The sequence below is a fragment of the Saccoglossus kowalevskii genome, chromosome 14 (genome assembly GCF_978046115.1).
Source record: "Saccoglossus kowalevskii chromosome 14, keSacKowa6.1, whole genome shotgun sequence".
Lineage (NCBI taxonomy): Eukaryota > Metazoa > Hemichordata > Enteropneusta > Harrimaniidae > Saccoglossus > Saccoglossus kowalevskii.
The window spans coordinates 22,277,996-22,301,495 of record NC_140654.1 but is presented as its reverse complement, the minus strand read 5'-3'; the positions used below and the strand labels follow the sequence as shown (position 1 = coordinate 22,301,495).

At 35.9% G+C, this 23,500-nt stretch overlaps 2 protein-coding genes across 2 annotated transcripts; both read left to right on the top strand.

Annotated features, from left to right (window-relative positions):
- The first annotated feature begins 2,260 nt into the window (after positions 1-2,260).
- Positions 2,261-8,421, top strand: LOC146734581 (uncharacterized). Its single transcript, XM_085507695.1, has 4 exons — positions 2,261-2,348; positions 2,806-2,963; positions 3,488-3,675; positions 8,210-8,421. Exons 1-3 carry the CDS (start codon positions 2,331-2,333, stop codon positions 3,615-3,617), a joined length of 306 nt encoding a protein of 101 aa, XP_085363821.1. The 5' UTR covers positions 2,261-2,330; the 3' UTR covers positions 3,618-3,675; positions 8,210-8,421.
- Positions 8,422-10,260: 1,839 nt separating this feature from the next.
- LOC146734580 (uncharacterized) lies at positions 10,261-19,174 on the top strand. The gene is made up of 5 exons (XM_085508039.1): positions 10,261-11,865; positions 12,199-12,249; positions 12,620-12,768; positions 13,068-13,175; positions 15,655-19,174. The coding sequence occupies exons 1-4, from the start codon at positions 11,655-11,657 to the stop codon at positions 13,146-13,148; spliced, it is 492 nt and encodes a 163-aa protein (XP_085364165.1). The 5' UTR covers positions 10,261-11,654; the 3' UTR covers positions 13,149-13,175; positions 15,655-19,174.
- Positions 19,175-23,500: the final 4,326 nt, after the last annotated feature.

Sequence of the window (23,500 nt, the reverse complement as noted above, 5' to 3'; positions counted from 1 at the left end):
TGAATCATACACTTGCAATTAATTTGTATACGGTTTTTATAATACACAGAAAAGAAACGTCCTCGGAGACAGGTTCTAGAAACAGTCCTCAGATCATATAGCAAAATAAGTATGAATCATACTCTTGCAATTAATTTGTATACGGTTTTTATAATACACAGAAAAGAAACGTCCTCGGAGACAGGTTCTAGAAACAGTCCTCAGATCATATAGCAAAATAAGTATGAATCATACACTTGCAATTAATTTGAACACGGTTTTTATAATACATAGAAAAGAAACGTCCTCGGAGACAGGTTCTAGAAACAGTCCTCGGATCATATAGCAAAATAAGTATGAATCATACACTTGCAATTAATTTGTAGACGGTTTTTATAACATAGAAAAGAAACGTCCTCGGAGACAGGTTCTAGAAACAGTCCTCAGATGATATAGCAAAATAAGTATGAATCATACACTTGCAATTAATTTGAACACGGTTTTTATAATACATAGAAAAGAAACGTCCTCGGAGACAGGTTCTAGAAACAGTCCTCGGATCATATAGCAAAATAAGTATGAATCATACACTTGCAATTAATTTGTATACGGTTTTTATCATACACAGAAAAGAAACGTCCTCGGAGACAGGTTCTAGAAACAGTCCTCAGATCATATAGCAAAATAAGTATGAATCATACTCTTGCAATTAATTTGTATACGGTTTTTATAATACACAGAAAAGAAACGTCCTTGGAGACAGGTTCTAGAAACAGTCCTCGGATCATATAGCAAAATTAATTTGTATACGGTTTTTATAATACACAGAAAAGAAACGTCCTCGGAGACAGGTTCTAGAAACAGTCCTCAGATCATATAGCAAAATAAGTATGAACCATACACTTGCAATTAATTTGTATAGGGTTTTGATAATACATAGAAAAGAAACGTCCTCGGAGACAGGTTCTAGAAACAGTCCTCAGATCATATAGCAAAATAAGTAAGAATCATACACTTGCAATATATTTGTATACGGTTTTTATAATACACAAAAAAGAAAACGTCCTCGGAGACAGGTTCCAAAACAGTCCTCAGATCATATAGCAAAATGAGTATGAATCATGTATTTTAAATTAGTTTCGATAATAATACACAGGAAAGAAACGTTCTTGAAAACTGGGTCAGACCCTCCTAGGGACATTTTCTGGCCATAAGTAATTTGGAGCTACTCCATTTAGTCAGTTATTAAAAATGCGATATCTTATTTCGCCTTCCTCAAGGACTGGACGTTTGTTCATTTACCTGTCAAAACTAAAATCTTTCTTTGTGAATGAAGTATTTCTAATGAGTACATTGGCATCATGGTATTGTATTACCATACTTCACATTTGTTTAGTTTGTACTGTGTCTGAATGTGGCGCTGTCTGAACGCGTTTTTTAGTAAACATGTTACAAAAGTATGTCGTGCGTCCAACTTTCATGAATTCGGCTGTAAGACGTAGCACTCACGTTAAATGCAAAGAATTGCGCAAGCGAGGACTTTAATGTTTTCCGAGGAATTATTTTTTTTGCGGGTAAAATGGTGCTCAGACCGCGAAAGCGAGAATATTGGGGAACACATGGTTCCAGTACTTGTCTTTCAATGTAAAATGGAAAACGTTTGTGAAAGCGAAGAAATGTTACTACTCGCGTGGACGTGCGCATAATATGGGCATGGAGAAAAGGCCAACAAGTTAAGCATGGCGGGCACTCGAAGCACACGACGGTCACATCGACTGCTCTCTTCTAAAGAAGATCAAATAAAAGTGGCAGAACATTATATAGCCAAACAAACTGACCAGCCAGGATTTTATGAGACGATTGTGCTATGGAAAGGTATGACGTTCCACTGTTCACTTTACTGTTTCTATTTGTTGTCTGTCTTCAGCGACAATGTGCTAAATGCTGGGACCAAGCGCGTAGGTGTTACCATATCGAATACTAGTAATCTAAACAGAACACTTTTATAGTAGAATGCACTTACTGTAAAATAATTTCAAACTGAGTGACAATATTTTTTTTATCTAATTATTTTTTTATTTTGTACGCGTTCTCGTTGTTTTGTTTTTGTATTTCGGCAGTACGCATTAATATCTGGCGGCAATGAAAGTGCATGCTAAAAAAAAAATAACTGTGATTTATTGTTTAGACACAAAAATGAGATTAGCCGTAAGAACACTGATATTACACCAGTTTCCAAATACAAAATTCTATAATAAAACTTAGGGAGTCTTTGGTCTTAAGAGCTTAGGGGGTCCCAATAAAAATGGCAGTTTTGTTCTGATCGGCCGTGAATTTTTGATATGCTGTGAATGGAGTTATTCAGGAAGGTAATAATGTAAAGAATTAACAAATTTGTTGTGCTCAGTTCGGCGCGATTAATAATATGCAATCAATTTCCTGTCAGTTGACAACACATTATATTCTAAACCAAAGACTGACAGCACGTTTTTCGAAGACACTGTGCCGTTCAAACCATGGCAGTGGAATCGAAATTTACTTCAGTCTGCGTTAGATTTGTGCATTCAGATCTCAGTATATTGAAAAAGACGTTTGTTTATAGTTTTTAGCGATAATCAGCAAGTATTTCAGCTGTTCGTTGTACGATTCTTTGATGTCCCTCAGATGAGAATATATTTAATCTGACTGTTTGCCGTTTACCACGGTGCTCAATGTCCTAAATAACTGAACGGCCACATCACTGCTTCATGTTAACTTGTATTTCGAAATATATCCAAGTCACAAGTGTAATGACTAGTTTATCATTTATGGTTTATTTTATTCCAGGTAGAGGTGTTTTTGCTGGAAAGCAATTCAAGAAAAGAGATTTCTTATTGCAATACGATGGTGAACTTATTAGTGGGTCGGAGGGAGAGATTCGTGAAGAGTCTTCTGATGGCAGTGTATTCCGTTACTTTTTTTAAATTCAAGGATAAGACATATTGGTTAGTGTCCACATCTTTACAATCTTTTCATATGAAACTCATTTAAACTGCATTTAATATTAGCCTATCCCATAGTACTGTGTACATGTCTGTGTTGTGACTACTATGTGACCCTGTACCACAGCCACAGAAATTATTCAAACTCAAACACAACACATGTGGTGTTTTTTTTAATTCATACCTACTATCACCAATAAATTACATGAACAAATAAGGCCAGTAACCCCATCTACCAATATTTGTAACAAATATCAAATTCTTATTTTATGTAATAGTAAAGCTTTAACAACTTTGCCATGTTAGCCACAAAGAATATTTCTTCATTTATTTCTTTTAATGTAGTGGATGACCATATATGACTGTATGCAATTTACTATTATCAATAACTTGGGATTGCTGGTCATTCTTAAGTCTGTATCAAATGAATGATTGTGACAGTAAAAATAATCTTTTAACTCTTAGTCCATAAAAAAAATCTACCTTGCTATATATTTTTCAAAAGCTATATTTTGCCAATGTTGCAGTATCGATTCTACTAATGAACCTGGTAATGGACCTAAATATGGGCGGCTAGTAAACCATGAAAGAAAATTTCCAAATGCAAGAATGAAAAGGACAGCCATACCTGGCACTATTTGCTGTAAAAGACATTGACGTCAATGAGGAAATATTATATGATTATGGACCAGTCAAATTACCATGGGAGCATAAGGTAAGATAATGCTTATTTTCATAATAATGTTATAACAGCATATGCCTTATAAATATATTTATATACAATTTCCAGTTGAGAAGTTGGTGAAAGTCTGAAATAGGTAATATTTGTTCACATCATTCCTTTAACTGATTCCATTCGAAATTGCACATACACTTGCACATGTACTACCACAAACACAAGTACAGTAGGATTGTCTGGTTTGCAAAGTCCATTGGTGTGATATTTTTTCTTCTGATCGTTGACTTGTCATGATGTGTTCAAGATTTGTATAATTATTCCTGTTTTCCCCATGAAAAAGAATATGGACTGAGTGAAATATTTCTAATTTTCTAAAATACATCCTGACCTTGCTCTCGCTACATGTATTTGTTAATTTTGCATGTGTATGGTATGGCAGTATGTCAGTAGATATATCCAGAAAAATATTTTTAATGGTTTGAAAATGCCTATTGTTTGGAATGTTGTTCGCTATTAGTTTGCCCATACTGAGTTTTGGACAGTCAAAACCGATATCTATCATTCAGCAAGATCAGCTAAAACAGGACAAACCTGGACTAAAATTCCTGGGAATAATGTACAACAATGTGACGACTGAGAACCATAATTATTTAGGTACTATTTATTATATATATATTCTGATTTTTCATTGCTAAACCAAAAAAAAATTTAAGTTGTCTTGGTGAAACAGTCATTAAAATCAATGTATTGGTTCATTTCAACTATGCATTTATTACCTTGAAGTGTTGAAAAAAAAAATCCAATAGCAAACCCGGAAAATTTATGAATTTCCCTACTTCAGTGCTAAAAATGGTTGAGCATGTGGGTGTGGTACACTGGCAAATGGCTGTGGATAATACAACCGAACATGATTCTGTCATTCGAGTCGTGTTTCAATAAGCTGACTTCAATTTCCATGATATAAAATATTACATTTAATTTGCTAAAATCATAACAAAGATCTGAGTATTCAAATCATATAACAAGAGGTCACAGTTCAAGTTGCATTTATGAATGAACAATGTGCCATACGATTTGAAGCATTAATTAATTAATTAGCTACATTTGATCCAAATATGAGTTTTCATTGGCCAGAGAAGTCAATTGTTAATGCCCGTTTACCCATGAGAGAGACCCCCCCCCCCAATCTTTAACATATTTTTAGCAAACAAGTTTTTTGGGCCACCATTCACTGAGCATGTACCTTTAATCCCTTTACAGTATTCAAAAAGAAACATGGATACAACTGATGCACAAAGGATAATCAGTATATCAGTTGAAAAAATTGCTTCAGATAGAAATCGGCTCTCATTCAGAAAACTGCGTATTGCCCCAAATATTCAAAAGATCCTGCTAGTATCTAATGTCATCAGCAAAGCTAAACTGGTTTTTTCAAGACAAATGATTATTGGGTTACAACAACAGCCCAGTTTGGAATTGGGATATCATGATTGCAAGCTAGAAACTATGTCAATATACAAGACTGAAGTGAATGTTACTGATAAGACACAGGAGTTGTTAAATCGTCATTCTAAGATCACAAAGTTGAGAAGTTGTATTCAGAAAGGGAGTATTAGGTCATGAATGGCAAAATTCTCCCCAGAGATGGTAATGGGACAAACATTTCAGTTTTTTTTTTAATTTACAACATGCTGTAATTTAGTGTATTTTAGTCCCCGTTCTAACGAAGTCCGTGCGTTCGTCCAGAGTCGTATCTCAGAATCCCTTGGACCGATTCCGTTCATTCTTTGCATGTGCCTAGTACTTTATGTGGCACATATGCACATGCAGTGGTTTAGTGATTCGATTCAAAATGGCCGACTGGCAGCCATCTTGTTTTTTGAAAATGTTGTATTTTTGACATGCTTTGTCAGTTTTCATTCAAATTTAGTACATAGATCATACATGTTAGGATACATGTCCCTGACCGTCTGTGAGTTCCTGAGTCTGTCCGTTCGTCCGTCCGTCCGTGCGTCAGTCAGTCTGTCCTGAGTCATATTTCAGAATCCTGTAGACCGATTCTGTTCATTCTTTGCATGTGCCTTGTGCCTTATGTGGGAGATACGCACATGCAGTGGTTTAGCGATTCGATTCAAAATGGCCAACTGGCAGCCATCTTGTTTTTTGAAAATGTCGTATTTTTGATATGCTTTGTCAGTTGCCATTCAAACTTGGTACATAGATTATACATGTTAGGTTACATGTCCATGCCGATTTTTTTCGTAATTGGATCTAAGATGGTCGGTATCTTTTTTTTTTTTTTATGCGGTATCTTGGACGTGCTCTGTCAGTTTTCATTCAAATTTGGCACATACATGTACTTTATACATGTTAGGATGCATGTCCATGACAATTTGTTTCAAAATCTGATTGACAGCCATCTGACTTTTTGGCCTTACTACTATTGATATTTCCACAATTTATGTACTATTTTCATTCATATTTGGCACATACATCATACATATCAGTGTGTTTCATAATCAGATCAAAGATGGCCGAATAATGGCTGTTTTTATTTTTGGCCATATTACTACTACACAGAACACGTGTTTTGATGTACCGTACTCGACCGGGTTAGCGCCCAGAGGCCTCAACTCAGAAAATCACGATTTTGTAGGGGTGGGCGCTTACCCGAGCACCCCCCTCGAAAAAGAGTGCAAATGAAAATTTTGATTCATCAAGTGACAGATTACGTCTTTGAGGGAAAATCAAATTACTAAATTAATTTGCGTCGTCATTGATTTTCACAATGAAGAAACAGAAATGATCACAAAAAATATGCACATTTTATTACAATATTAATTACGTACCACCATAATTTACGGAATTAAAAACATTTGAGTCTTTTGGAACACAGTCGAAGTCAAAATTGTCATATTATTTCCACTGACGAAGTTGTTGGATCGTACGCAAACTCTCGATGAAAATCACTTTCCGCCATGATGCAATTGCAGATTTGACCTACAGCAGCGTCGTTTGACCTAATGGGTCAAAGTTGGTTATTAACTAATCAGAATGCTGTGTTGTACTGACGCAAATTCCCGAAGACTTTCCGGTAACGCAATGCGGAAGTGAATAATCGATGTCGAAGTACGATCTGTTGGAATTGATTTCAGCGAATAAACGACATGGTTTTTCCAAAAAACTAGTAACTAGCCATTTTTGAGAATTAGACTGAATATGGCATGAAATATGTATCGCATTTTACTTGTATTAACAGGTCATTGTCGAAGCGTAGTTTACGCACGGTTACCGTGTTCTACGCATCCACAACATGTTCACAGCGGTCGATGTCCACGCTGTATCATATAAAAACGATTACCAAGATTCGTTACGCAAGACCAAGTTTTAAATTAGTTGCATTTTGAAGGGGTGGGCGCTTTGCCGAATGTGACCCCAAATATAAAAATTGCGCAAAAGTGGGGGGTGGGCGCTTGCTCGGGCATAGGCGCTAATGCGGTCGAGTACGGTAAATAGACAATCTGTTGTATACGCCACTTGGAACTCAAGTTTCAAGGACACGCTCGCGACAACCCCTCTGCTTTAATATGATGAGCACAAAAAGAACTTTCAAAAATTTAATGGGGACTGTGTCATTTTCAATGACTTGTAAACAATGTACCGGTAGTAGGGCTTGTAGGGCTTTTGAAATATGTTATAGAAAAGCTGACCTAATTTTATCCCACGTGTCCATTAGTAAATTTTCGCAGCTGGTTAAGTATTCAAAACAAGAAAAATTTTTGCATTATGCCTGTCACCTTTTTTGGGGAGAACAATGCCATTCCGGTTCCAGACCTTGGTCATGTATGGATAGATCTTGTGTGAACTTAATACATACATGTACATTGAACGTTTGCAAGTAATTTTGTTTCTCAGACTGGATTCAAAATGGCTGACTGGTGGTCATTTTGTTGTTAGTTTTGAATGTGGGGTGGGGGTTGGGGGAATTTTGTTGTAATGAATGTGGTTTCAGAGCTGTATCTGACATTAATTGACCAGGATGGATCTGATTCAGAATGGTGGAATGCTGTTATAAAGTATGCCTCTGACATATATTGATTGATGGCAATCAAACTACTATTCCTATGTCATTTCTTTCATGCTCTGATTCAAAGTGGCTGACTAATTTCAGTTATGTTTACTGTTAAAATAAGGATGACTCTTGTCATATCATGAAATGACTTGTTTTGGTAAAAAATTGTTTACTGGTAGCCATTTTTTATGAATTCTTTACCAGATCGCTGACATGCTTGAATATGCTTCAAACATCACATAAGCATCAAACTTAATGTTGTACATTTCCATATATATGGAACTGAATCTCGCTCATACATGAACAGATTTTGTTTACTACATGGTATATGCATTTTTCACATATAATGGTATTTAAAACATTATGTTGAAAAAGTAACGTGAAATAGCTGTGCTATTTCCAATGACTTGATTTTCTTGTATGCTGTTGAGTGAGATTAAATATAAATATTTATTGCTCTAAAATCTTTGTCTTCTTCTATTTGTATTGCTTTTGTAGATATTAAACTTGCAACAAACACATGGCATACCAGCATGTACCAGGGTGTCACGTATTACCAGAACGCACATCATCTGATGAAATCAGTTGTCTGTTAGCCAAGTCTCAAGTACCAGGGTGCGACATATTACCAGACCACACGTCACCAGATGGAATCAGTTGTCAGTTAGCCAAGTCTCAAGTTCCAGAGTGTGACGTATTACCAGACTGCACATCACAGGACGGAATCAGTTGTCAGTTAAGCAAGTCTCAAGTACCAGGGTGTGACATATTACCAGACCACACATCACCGGATGGAATCAGTTGTCAGGTAGCCAAGTCTCAGGTACTTGGGTCTGACACAATACCAGACCGCACATCACCGGATGGAATCAGTTGTCAGTTAGCCAAGTCTCATGTACCAGGGTGTGACATATTACCAGACCGCACATTAACGGATGAAATCAGTTGTCAGGTAGCCAAGCCTCAAATACCAAGGTGTGACATATTACCAGACTGCACATCACAGGACGGAATCAGTTGTCAGTTAGCCAAGTCTCAAGTACCAGGGTGTGACATATTACCAGACCACACATCACCTGATGGAATCAGTTGTCAGTTAACCAAGCCTCAAGTACCAAGGTGTGACATATTACCAGACTGCACGTCACAGGACGGAATCAGTTGTCAGTTAGCCAATTCTCAAGTATCAGGGTGTGACATATTACCAGACCACACATCACCAGATGGAATCAGTTGTCAGTTAGCCAAGTCTCATGTACCAGGGTGTGAGATATTATCAGACCACACATCACCGGATGGAATCAGTTGTCAGTTAGCCAAGTCTCAAGTACTAGGGTGTGACATATTACCAGATCGCACATCACCGGATGGAATCAGTTGTCAGTTAAGCAAGCCTCTAGTACCAGGGTGTGACATATTACCAGACGACACATCACCGGATGGAATCAGTTGTCAGGTAGCCAAGTCTCGGGTATTTGGGTCTGACACAATACCAGACCGCACATCACCGGATGGAATCAGTTGTCAGTTAGCCAAGTCTCAGGTACCTGGTTCTGACATATTACCAGACTGCATTTCACCGGATGGAATCAGTTGTCAGTTAGCCAAGTCTCAAGTACCAGGATGTGATGTAATACCAACCACACAACACCTGATGGAATCACCACTCAGTCAATCCAGTGTCAAGTACCACAGTGTGACATATCGTCAGACCACACATTATCCGATGAAATTAGTAGCCCGTTAGCTGAGATTGTTACTGATCGTCACTTGAACGCTGCTCCATTAACAAATGTTTTTTACGAACAATACTGACTCAGAATATGGCTGTACATGATTTGTGATGTTTCCATAATTCAGTTCGGATGAAATATCCTAAACAGGCTGGACAGGGAACATATTCAGTTGCAGCTATATGATATGATGGTCTTTTAAAGGGAATTAAAAAACCCTTTCTAGCCTTGAGTACTTCCACATTATGTGCATGATTTCCTTTGTTTGTTAGCTTTTGCCACAGCAATTTTCTTTTAGCGCTTCTGTATTTGAAACTCAACACATGAGCTACATCTGGTTCTTCACTATGCTTGCTTTCAAAATGCCTAGGTAACTTTGCAACTGGCTTCATACAGTACACACAATACTGGTATTTGTCCCATTTCCTTTTTTCTTTGTGTTATTTGCTGTAAGAACCAACACAGATGAAGTTTCAGATACAGTTGCCTTATTTTTGAGAGGATGATGAAGTATCAGGTTTCAAAACAGCACATACATTACTTGAACATTTGTTTTCTTCAACATCTTTTCCAATGCTTAATGACTGAAATTGGGGTGTAATGTTAAACACCTCTGACTCACAATCCGACGATTCAGATGTAGAGGCTCCATGATCATCATAATCCTCACCATAACTTTTATTTCTAGACATTTCATTAAATAGCTTTCTTTGTGATGTGCAGTCTGGTAATATGTCACACCGTGGTACTTGAGACTTGGCTAACTGGCGACTGATTCCATCCGGTGATGTGTCGTCTGGTAATATGTCACGCCCACATTTCTGTGCATATTTGTTCAAGCACATGGTAGCACGTATTGGATTCTCTAAATCCTGGAGACAGGCAAACACATACAGATTGGTTTTCAGAACACCAACCGACTCTCTCTTATCCATAAGCAATGTGACTTGATTTTTCACATGGTGTGTCAGAATGACCGGAACATTTCTACCTCTTTTTCCTCTTATTTCAACTCGTTCAAACAACTGACATAGGGCTTTCTCCCAATCCGACAAATGACATGCTTCTTCCATGTTTGCTCCACGAGATTCCCTGAAATCTGTAATTGTTATACGTTCCATCTCGCCACTTCTTTGACGATTGAAGATAATTAACTGTATGAGGGTGACTTCACTTAGCTTCTTCCATGACGTTTTACAGGTGTTTTCTTTAAGATTTTCATAATTGTGCTGCTTTTTTCAGATATTTGTTCATCCTTACAACATCTTCCACTAATGGTAGATCGTTTCGTTTGTTTCTCTTTTGTTCTAGCTTTGAGCTTAGTGCATGAGAACTAATTTTTTGAGCCCACTGCATCTCACACAACTTGAGGAACCTTGTATATGCTATTTCCATATTAGAATTTTCACTCTTTATGGCATCAGTTATACAGATTGCAGCACGCTTTTTCAAGGCATGTCCCAACATCAACGCTAGAGATAGTTTTCCAGCTTCATTTGTGCAGCTTCGATTACAGCATCAAATTTTGTAGGATGAATAAAATCCCTTAAACAAGAGTCTTCTTTACTCTGCTTCCTCAACTCTAAAAGTAGTCTTGCTAGTTCCCTCATCTTTTGTTTGACATACTGATGTCAGGTAGAGGCAGTACCAACTTTGATGTATTCTCTGTAGCCATATTCTACAATCAGATCATCATTTCCTGCTGTAATTGACACATCATCCTGAATCATTTGGGATAAAAAAATTTCAGCCATACCAGCATTTTTACTATGAGGTGACAACATTCCGGCAACTTGCTGTATACGATTATGAAATGCCTGCTGTGGTGCTTTTTGAAACATCCAGACTGTACATGATTTGTGATATTTCCATAATTCAGTTCGGATGAAATATCCCAAACAGGCTGGACAGGGAACATATTTAGTTGCACCTATCTGATATGATGGTCTTTTAAAGGGAATTAGAAAACCCTTTCCTGCCTTGAGTACTTCAACATTATTTGCATGATTTCCTTTGTTAGCTTTTGCCACAGCAATTTTCTTTCAGCATTTCTGGATTTAAAACTCAACACATGAGCTACATCTGGTTCTTCACTATGCTTGAGAATCCAATACGTGCTACCATGTGCTTGAACAAATATGCACAGAAATGTGGTTTGACTTGCCCTGAATGTTTCAACTCAACCAATCTTAAGAAAGCAAATTGCAACTATGTCTCAACTTTTCAACTTGAAAGACAATGGACAGGAAATTTTGGCTGGTTTTTTGGGTCATTACATCAGAGTTCATAGGAAGTTTTATAGGCTCCCACAAGACACCCTGCAGATCGCTAAAGTCAGCAGAATTATACTTGCTTGTGAAAGAGGATCTGTGGAAAAGTACAAGAACAAATCACTTGATGACATAGAGATTGACTTGAATGGTAAGTATGGATTTACTTTAACGTACATGTATGCCAGAATATTTTCAATGAATGTGGTGATGGTATGTTCTTTTTTACCGCCCTATATTCGTGAAAGTAATTTCTGATTGGATGAAGTCATTTCGAAATTGTATTTATGCCAAAGCCACAGTTCCTGTGGTTGGCAAAATGGTTTTCAACTGCAGTTTTGAAATTTTTAAATGTTATTCTAAAATTGTTAACTTTATCGTAAATCACATTTATGCCTAAACAAAAATGGATGTTCTTACATCAAAAAAAAAATTAATTTCTCATTACTATTGTATGCTTCATCAATATGTGTGTTTATTTCAGAGGTTTCAGATGATGAAGAATCAGTGCTGATTGATATCAAGACTCCTGAAGGTATGTGAGAGTTATAATACTGGAAAATCAAGAATTTATGGATGGATTGACGATTAGAAACAAGGTGGCTGAATGTCAATCATTTCAGTGTTAAAAAAATCATAATTAAGCATCAGCTTCTGGATCCATATCTCTGACATGTTTATGTTCCAACTATATTACTATAAACAAAACTATACATCTTAAGTTTGATAACTAACTGGGACTGTGCCATGCATGGCTTGTTTTTTATAAAGGGGAAATAAAATCCAACCATGAAACTATTACATTACGTTATTCTTCATGAACAGCGTCTGTGTTTGCACACACTGTCACAGATCAGTACATTTCCGAATCTTTATTACTTTCATTATACCTGGTATTTTTTCAGCACCTACTGAGAAAACAGCAGATTCAGCTGTATGTAAGATAGAACCGTATTTGATACTAGAATCCAGTTTTAGGAATCTCAAGAATGGGAATGAACTTTCTGATGATATTGTCAATTCTGCTGTCTATCCTGCCACTCAAAAAAGAGAGGTAACTTAAAGTTATATTAATTTAAAGTTATATTAATTACTTCACTGAGTCTGTGTCACATGTACATCATTGTAATTAGATAAGAAATAATTTGTGTACACTATAGCATGCTGTACAGTTATCATGTGCTAGATAATATAATTAAAAAATAGAAATGATAATATTATAAAAGCTAAATTAAATCTTGTTTAAATTGTTAATACAATAGGGGACATTATACTATATAGTTTTTTATGAATTGCAGGATTCATTTTTCTTCTTTCTTTTTCATTTACATTTTACTTGATTCTTCCTTTTAGTTCAGCATGAGCTTGCTTATCCTAAAAGAAGGGCATCTGGCAAAAGTGATGCTTTTTTCACTCAGACTTCATCTAGTGTAAAGAAAAAAAGCAGACAGATGCCTCAAGGTATGGAACTGTTTCAGTATGTAGCTGCCAAAATTTCAATGTGTATTGCACCTCATAGACTATGACTTTATGATGTCTATTTAAACAATAATGAACGACCCGCCAACCTATAATGGACGAAAGCTCACTCCATTATGAGTTGACAAAGAATTTATTATTGTTATTTTTTGAAGCATTTTCAATATCAGTGGATTTGCTGCCACTAAAAAATGGAAAATTTCGAGAAAAATCCACAGTGAACAGAACTGTTTCGCAGTCACTGGCCTGTAAATCTGAATAATTTAAAATGTCTTTCTGAAAATTGTATTCACAATCTCATATGGCAAACTAAGAAAGAAACTAGTTTTTATCCATCAAATATTCTTGTAATTAAATAATTCACAGTGTGGTGTGGAGTAGCATTGTAGTGGTCGCCCGAGTGAACGGCACACAGTGACTAGTACTTTTGGTGTCCGTCACGACCTTGCACTATGCTATGCTAGACCGCCGCCTATGGACTGACGGAATTGACTGTGCGTAGGAGTGTGTACCATGGGTACATGTACGTTGTCGTATTGTTACCCAATCCAGCAAGTGTTTTCAAACCATTGAGGTGGATTTTATTGGCGACAGTCCTGTAATAGCTATTTTCAAATGCTACGAGAGGCCCATGATTTGATGAATACTTCAAGCCAAACGAATGCGTAGCGAGTGAGTGAACATGGCTGGAAAGCTAGTGGGTGTTAGCCATCCTACAAACAGTGATTTTAATCTTGCTGTATAAATAACAAGTCATTGTTAACGACACAGTCCCCGTCCAAAATTTTGTGATTTGACATATCAATTTGATGCTGATGAAGTCATTGAGATTAGATTGAAACCATTAATAGAAGATGGATTTGTAAAAAAAATATGATTTATTGCTTTTACATGAGACTTGGACAATCATATTGAATCAAATTACAAAAATAATGTTCGTGTTGATGTATCTATTGGTATACTGTTTTTGTACAAAATTTAAACAGAAATATTCATTGCATTCATAGGAAAGTAGGCATGGGTACCATGAAAAACAAAATGGCCGCCATATTTGTTTGAATCACGAAAAAAGTATGACGTGCACCTATAACCAAATGTGTATGATCATCATTCCAAGTTTAATCCAAATCGACCCAGTCATCTTTGAGAAACAGCCTCGGACTTGTGAAAATGACGATTTAGCGCTTTTACATTAAAATTGGGCATCGGCCAGCCATATTGAATTGAATCACAAAAACCATGCTGGTGCAGATGTATCTCTTGGTATACTATCTCTGTACAAACTTTAAACAGAGACATTCATTGCATTCAAGATAAAGTAGCATGAGTACCATGAAAAACAAGATGGCCGCCATATTTGTTCGAATCACGATAAAAAAATGACGTGCAACTACAAACCAATATGTATGATCATCATACCAACTTTGATCCAAATCGGCCCAGTCATCTCTGAGAAACTGCTGCAGACACGTTTAGGTATCAGAAATAGCAAATTTTACATCCAAAATGGCCACAAGTCGCCCATTTTTGCTCCGATAATAAAGTAACTTGACGCGTATATGTAAGATATTATGTCTTCATGTAAAGTTTGAATGAAATCAGTCAATTGGTGTTTGAGATATAGCTCCGTACGTACATACATAGGAATGGACGGACGGACGGACGGACGGATGGAACTAACCCAAAATGATAGTCCCCGTTTTCGGACTTCGTTCGAACGGGGACTAAAAAAAAGACACCTGACAACAATCTTGTTTCACAAATAAGTGTAGTACTACTATTCATTTTTCTGTACTCACACTCTGTAAACATAGCAGCATCTGCTTGGTTGAATCACCCCGGGTTAACCTTAGTTCATTGACACGATTAGGGACATGACAGCGGCATCAGTCGTAGAATCTAGAAGCATGCCTACTAGATGAAATGCTTCAGCCGAGCGTGCTTTAACGTAGAGAGCTAACGAGGATGCTTGCAATTTCTCTTCTTAAATAGTTTCTCCTTTATTCGTTTTCGAAAACTACATTGTAATCAAATCCATGGTACAGGGATCAATAATGGGATACATTATTGCAAATAATCTGCTGCATTGACATCATAAAATCCACTGATATTGATAATGCTATAATATAATTAAATATAAGGTTTACTTTAAAATTGCATTACATCATTTATTACATATCCATGTTGATTTGTTTTTATTATGTTTGACTGACTGGTGGTCATTTACAAAACCATAAAAAATCAACATATGAAAATGTCATTTAATTTGAAATTACTCATAGGATATTACTTATACACCTTGTTTTGATTTTGAGTGATGGCAATTTTTCAACTATTATTTCAAACAACTTCTTTTTGAAAATCTAAACAATTTTGCAGCAACAGATTTTGATTTGCGGCTGTCTATTTACCTTGTTACTTTGTAACAGTAGATTTACTTGATATTTTCTTTTTGTGTTAGGTGCAGAATATAAGATATGGAGTGTTGAAGAACAGATGGCTGTTAAAAATTATTTTTCGCAAGATATTAGACTTCTACACATGTCTGGAAAGGCTGCTTGCAGTAGTTGTTTACAACAGAATCCAGTTTTGTGCCATAGGTCCTGGAAAAATGTAAAAGATTGTGTTCGTAATTTGATTACGGTACATAAGAGGCGGAAGGATAAATGAATTCTGTTATTATTGCTGCCAGATGTTATATAATAATGTGGTATACATCAAACTGTAAAAGAACTGCTAAAGAGCCGCCAGTTCATATTTGCTACCACACCTGATTCTACATCTCACCTCATCAGGTGCTCGGCTATGGTAGTATTAAACTCTTTTTATAGAAAGGGAATCGTTCCAGCAGGATTATGATTTAAGGTATAGATACAGGTTCTTGGGCACTTGGGAGTGAATTTTTTTTTTTTTTTGCTTTTTTTATCCAAAGTCTTGGCTATAGATTGTTAAAATTTCGCAGTATTGTGAATAGTGGAACATACTCAAAAGACGATTTTAAATTATAGAAAACAGGTACAAACATTTTCTTTTTTGAATGTTTAGCAAGATTTAGCAAGGCTGTACATAAATAATCAAAAAGAAACATGGTGAAAAAAGTAATGACGGGATCTCCATATTATGCACTGTATTTAACTTTTTTCAAAACAATAATAGGTTGTTGTCAAAATAGTGTGAGAATTTCAAGACAAACTAACATAAACTGTGGGAGCTAATTAATTTCCAATCTCTGTGACTAACCAGAAAACACGAACAGAGATAATGCCTGTTTTATGAAAGTGACGACGTTAATCGTCTACAAAAATGGCTATTGCATCACAACGACATGCCAAAATCCATCATACATCGATGCTTGCTGATGTTCAATTGTCAGATAAAAAATAAAATAAAAATATTTACAATTCAAGGGAAACGGACGTAAAATTGTCTGCAGAGTCAACACCTTGCGCGAAAACTGTCACGGTGTCGTGTTATCATTTCCACTGAGTGAGGGGCACAATGGATCACGTAAAGCTGATGAGATATTCATACAGTTATATAAACATTGCGGATTGAGTCTAAATTTACTTTCCCTCAAACCTTAAAAAAATACATTGTATGACTCAGTTTTTCGTGATCTCCAGTGAAATGGACCATGCAAAGTTAGACGACCAGTTTGAAATGGGCCGTAATATTTTGCTACACAACGGCTATTTGCAGTTTTTACTACTCAATCAGTCAACTGCCTGTGAGAAAAAATCTAAATGGGAGGGAAAATATTGTAAATCGAGACAGGTTTCATTCAACTAAAGATGAGATGGGTCGATAAAAATTAAACGAACCCTGACCTCTGGAAGTACCCGATTTATAGAGTGCCTTAGTACCAGAGGTTGCAGAGCATACATACAATGTACTTTTCAACATCGCTACAGGTGCATGCTAGCTGACAAGGGGTTTCCGATTGAGGTAACCAAGATGGCATCACAGAGTGCTTCATTTTTCCGTGGTGCTTAAAAACAGAATCTTGTTGGCAATTTTTCTGTAATTTCCAGGGTATTTTTTTATTTTTAATTAACCAAGCATTTTACGAGCATGCCATTGACAAGTTATCGATACAGCACAGCAATGGTGTTTATCCATTGCATTGCAATGCTATCAGCAGGGTGATCTCTACAGCAAAACGAAAAATGTTTACTTTGTATACTTCAGTTTTAAAATACCTTGGGAGAAAAAAAATGTGTGAAAACAAAAATATTTAGTAATATAACAATATGCCAGGCTAGAAGTTGTTGACATGTTGCGAGATAAGGGTGAAACTGTTTACTTATCATTTACAACTGTAAGCAACGTAAACAAACTTCGGGACTTTTAATCACATACGTGTGCCTCGGTTCCCTCTATTTTAAAATCGTTTTTTTGAGTGTTTCAGCATTGACAATGCTCCAAAATTTTAACATTATCTAGCCAAGACTGTCTGGGTAAGAAAAAGCAAAAAAAAAATAATTCACTCAAAGTGCCCACGAACATGCATCTATACCTTAAGGCCACTTCATTGTTATTGCAATGAATCTCACACTGTCAGATATTGTGGTCAAATCTATGCAGGTTGTTGTAACCTTTGCAGTTGGGTCATACCTTCATTAATTTCTGATAACTGGTACTATAGAAACAGTGACAGGTTCTTAAAGCGACAATAGATTTTGAAAATTTTTGTTTAAATATACCTACATAAAGATTACCAAAATACTGTTTTAGACATAATTGCGTGGAGATTGGTCAGCCTTTCAAGCTGGGAACGTATTTGACCCAGGGCCCTCAGTAAGTTATCATGTACTGTAATTTTTCATCAAAACTGGAATTCAATAGATGGAGACCATGACGCAACCGTGCCCCCCCCCTTATTTCACTGACAATGATTTAATGTACAATGTCCGTTTATGCTATGCTTTCAGTGTCTGCAGGAAATGTTTTATTAAAATGAAAATATCGATAGTTGCATCTATTGTCGTTTTAACTACAGTGGTCACAAAAAAATTATGTCTTTATACTGAACTGAATGTGTGATCAGGTGAAACAAACCTATCTCTGCTACTCAGTAATACTACATGTGCACTTGTCCTACATTCTAAAAAAACATGTTACACTGATTGGTCTTATGGTAATCATGTCAATCAAAATCATGCTTTGCTCCAAAAGCCAATAGCAAGTTTGAGATATTCTGTGTACATCATTTGTTACTTAGGATGAATTATAAAAACATAATTGGATTCTAGAAATGTAAATGTTATTGAATTGAGCTCAATCTGAAATAAGTGGCTGAATTCATGGCTTCATTAATGGAGTTCCTGTGTTCTTTGTTATGATTAATTAATATTTTCATGTATTTCTACCTCCATATATTTTGTTTTTCATCAAATAAATCCTAAAGCAAGGTGGTCGTTGCACCATGGCCTGGTTGATAATGGACTTGTACCAATGCACACAATGCGTGTGAAATACATTGTTTACGTGTAATTCAAACACCCGCTGCGCCGACCACCACCCTTTAAGTTTATGGGCATAAGCATTTAGATCATTTACAATGATCATTTTGTGCATTTGATCTTAGGTGTACTTGAGTTCCAAACAGGTTTATTCCTTCCACTACCATAGTTATCTGTGGTCATCCACAACATGGTCTTGTTTAAATGTTGGAGTACCGTATGCTCTATCTCACCTAAATTTGGGATGGAAAATTACCACCTTTTCATGCTGGAAGTTTGAAAATAAGAATAAACATTTTGTTTGATATTGCATTCCAACAGAAACAAAAATATACTAAAAATATTTACAAATTTTCTATACATAATGCCACATGTGGCTGAGAAAAAACACAACTATGGAAAACTCCCTGCCTATACTATTAACAAGTACACTTTGATCTCTGCTCATTTCTCATTATAATGTAAGAAAGGAATATGTATTCCTTCAAACTATTGCAAATAAAGTTGGTTAGTAGAAAATAGCGTGATGATATTCTGTGTGAAAGTTGTATCAACCAGATTCCAACCCCATTCTATTTTATCGAATTCAAAATTTGGAAACAATGCTAGATAAATACTGATACGAGTTCATTGCTCTGAGAATTACAGTTGCAGTTTATGCAACTATCAGTGTTGTCCCCTACTGGAGATGTACATTGCCATTTTGTACAAAAAAAGTTAAAAAGAAATGCTTGCTTCCCTAATAAAATTGTGCAGAACGAGAGGGGAGCAGCTACCTTCCCTACCCAATTTTCAGCACCACTAAGTTATTGAACGATGTTGTATATACAAAAATATCCACACCTATTTTTATTTATACATTCAATCACTTAACATCCATTGGAATGGATGATAATGGATAAATGAAAAGTGACATGACAAAGAAAAAACAATTAAAAATTTAGGAAGTGTTGCTGTCTAAATTCAAATCAGATTTACAAATATTAAACTAAAGGTATTCACAGAGATTTAATGCTCAAGCAAATTTGTGAATATTTTGTATACATAAATGGAATGTTTTTGTGCTGGGCATAGACAGGGCAAGGCATCACAAATTGTTTTTCATTTTTTCGATCTGATTTTTGTTACAGAGAAGACATACCTAGCATTTGCTGGTAACTGAGTGTATGAGTTTCAATTCTCTATAACAAATATTTGACAATCTTACTGCCATTTGTGAATTGCACTTATATGTGTGAATGCTATGCTATTGTTCATATCAGTTCGAGGACATGTGAAGTGACACTTTGCACATGAGGGAGTGACACCCCCGAGATTTTCCATGTCCTCTGAAAAAAAATCGCGTCCTCAGAAAGGTGGTCCTCAGTATGATAGTCAAAGGCAGGTCCTTGAAGAAATGGTCTGATTGCTAAACTCTACTAACCCATGTATACCTACAATAATATTAAATTATGTAATTAAATATCAAGCCTGTAAACCCACTAGAAAGTGACGTCCTCGGAGACTGGTCTAGAAACCGAGTCCTCTGAGCATATAGTAATGCGAGTATGTGTGTATGTGTGTATGTGTGTATGTGTGTATGTGTGTATGTGTGTCCGACTGTTCCACTGCTATCTCAAGAACCATACATTGGTTTTTGATGAAACTTGGTGCATAGATGCTCTGGGCCAATGCGCAGATTTGATTAGGTTTTGGTAAAAATCCATGCTCGTTAATTACCTAATTTGCATGATAATTAGCTAATTTTTAGCTGTTCTATGACTGTTCCACTGATATCTAAAGAACCACTCATTGGATTTTGATGAAACTTGGTACATAGATGCTCTGAACATATGCGCAGATTTGATTAATTTTTGGTAAAAATCCGTGCATATTAATTACCTAATTTGCATGATAATTAGCTATTTTTTAGTGGTTCCATGACTGTTCCACTGATATCTAAACAACCACTCATTGGATTTTGATGAAACTTGGTACATAGATGCTCTGAACTAATGCTAGGTTTTGATTAGTTTTTGGTAATAATCCGTGGATACTAATTACCTAATTTGCATAATGATTAGTCAATTTTCGGTTTTTCCACTGATATCTCAAGTACTAATCATCACATTTCAATGAAACTTGGTACATAGATGTCATACGACACTGCACAGACCTGATAGTTTTTATGGTAATATCAGTACATATTAATTACCTAATTTGCATAATTAATTAATTTTCAGCATTTGATATAAGTAGTTAGCATTACATTTCAATGAAACTTGGTACTTACATACTCAAGGACTATGCAGAGATTGATTGTTTTCGATAAATATTTGTGCATATTAATCACCTAATTTGCATAATTAGTTAATTTTCAGCTTTTCCACGGGTATCTCAAGTACTAATCATCGCATTTCAATGAAACTTGGTACATAGATCCTTTAGGACTATGCAGAGACCTGATTAGTTTTAGGGTAAATAATTGTGCATATTAATTACCTAATTTGCATAATTAATTTTCAGCTTTTCTACTGATATCTAAAGTACTAATCATCATATTTCAATGAATCTAGAATTATGCAGACCCAATTAGTTTCCGGTAAATATTTGTGCATATTAATCACCTAATTTGCATAATTAACCAACTTTCACACTGATATCTCAGGTACTATACATCACATATCAATGAATGTACATGGATGCTGTAGGACAATAGACAGACCTGAATAATTGTGGGTTAAAATCTGTACATATTAATTACCTAATTTGCATAATTAACCAATTTTAATCTTTCACACTGATATCTAAAGTACCGTAAAAACTCCAAAATTTCGACTGGTTTTAAATAATTTGTGTTAGAAATGTGACGTGTTTTTAGAGTCAAAATTAAGGTGCATTTTCGGACGGTCGAATTTTTCAGAATAGAAATCAGCAAAAAAAAATGGGGATGATAGACAGTGTGCTTCATTAGTTTTAAAAAAATGCAATGTCCGTCAATTGACGTAAACTTCCTCATGTTTCACGGTAAAAGCAAAGGTCGTGGCCGAGTTGTAACTCAAAATCTAAACAAAGTCATCAATCAGTGAGTATTATGACAAGCAAAACAAAACATCAAGACGCGGAGAAGAGGTCAGCACAAAACTAATAGGTCAAAAGACAAAGCTGTCTCGCACTACCTAGGAAAACTTGTGAATGTTCGAAGTACAGGTACCCATTGGACAAAAGATACATGGAAGTTTAGCAAACGATCTCCCCGACCCAGTGCAATGTATCCGGTTAGAATCAAAGCTCACGTGATCCTTATTTGAGCACCGTACCGGTGATTTGAGGGACCAAATTCTGCCGTAAATTCGCCCTTGGATTAAAAAATATAATGGGATTTAAGAAAATAAAATGGGACTTTTAAGGTGTATTTTGGCGTCATTTTTCGGACATTTCAATCAATCCTGCCGGCTAAAATAGAGTCTAAGTTTTACCGTAGTCATTGACGTCTGTCTATTCAAGAGTACACGTGTATGATTTGTATCGTGACTAGCGTGAGCGGGTAAGCTTCCTTTCGAGAATGAGCTGTTATCACTGTGAACAATGTTAAATTATTCTTCAGATGACCAGTTTATTTTTTAAAAACAACTAATTTTTTTATTTAAAAAAAATCATGCCGTTTTCGCATCATCCAGCTTTTTGATTGGTTAATTAGCGATTTGACCTATTTGACCTAAGAGAACATGGCGGATATCCTACAGCATCAAACGTTTATACGAGACCGGAATCATTCGCTTACGATGAAACTAAGTTGACTTTTATTTGTATTTCATAACCATTCAACAAATTTATTTTGTGTACATTATTATAATCACTACTGAGTACAGTAATAATCAACAATTCAGAAACGCAGCATGCCGAGATTTTTGTGTTCGTTTTTATTTGAAACTTCGTTTATTTAGAATATATTTTCGTTACCAATAAAATAAAAATCTCTCAGTCAATCAGAAACCCGGATTCATGCCTTTGAGGAAGGTCCCGTTTGAACGCTCACATCGGTTTTTTTTTCGTTTGGGGGAAAACTAAAACTGGTCGCAATTTTCGAATAAGAATGAGTCGGCAATTTTTAGTGGAGTCGAAAATTTGGAGGTAAATAAAACACCGAAACCCGGCAAATAAATAGGCGGTCAAATTTTTAGAGGGGTCGAAATTTTGGAGTTTTCGCGGTGTTAATTATTCCATTTCAATGAAACTTAGTACAAAGATGCTCTAGGACAATGTACAAACCTAATTAGTTTGGGGTAAAAATCTGTTCATATTAATTCCCTAATAAGCATAATAAGTCATAATTTTTTGGTTCTGTTACATTGCGCAGACCTCATTAGTTTTACACTCAAATCTGGTCATATTAATTTTCTGATTTGCATAATTAGTTTTCAGCTAAGTAATTTCGAATTATATTTAATGTGTCTCCAATACTCTCAGCACATGGGAGTTCTTTCTAAGCTTTCTTTGATTATGTTATGTCAACTATCTACTTCGGGCTTGCTCGAAAAACGTCGGAAAAAAAGAAACAACAACAACAGACACGTTGGTGAATGTTACTTTCTACTGATATACGATATCGTCTGTATAATTCCTTTGCGGGATTGAACTTGCAGACACTCGCGATCGGGCGCGACAGGTGAAAATATCTACTAGAGTAAAACAGAAAATCTGAGGGCAAGACGAAATGAGAGAACAGAACGAAGATAGCGACTTCAAAGACAAATAGACTCACTCGCTGTACAGAACAATGTCGGCGACCGGGATTATTCTTGCCCGCTTGTATGGAGTACTTAGGCGCCGATGGGAGATAAATGACATTTTGACGAATATTTG

Coding starts and splice junctions, on each gene's coding strand:
- LOC146734581 (XM_085507695.1), top strand. Junction 2,964..3,487: donor TTCAAGGATAAGACATATTG/GTTAGTGTCCAC, acceptor CCAATGTTGCAG/TATCGATTCTACTAATGAAC.
- LOC146734580 (XM_085508039.1), top strand. CDS start 11,655: ATGTCTCAACTTTTCAACTTGAAAGACAATGGACAGGAAATTTTGGCT. Junction 11,866..12,198: donor CATAGAGATTGACTTGAATG/GTAAGTATGGAT, acceptor TGTTTATTTCAG/AGGTTTCAGATGATGAAGAA. Junction 12,769..13,067: donor CTGCCACTCAAAAAAGAGAG/GTAACTTAAAGT, acceptor TCTTCCTTTTAG/TTCAGCATGAGCTTGCTTAT.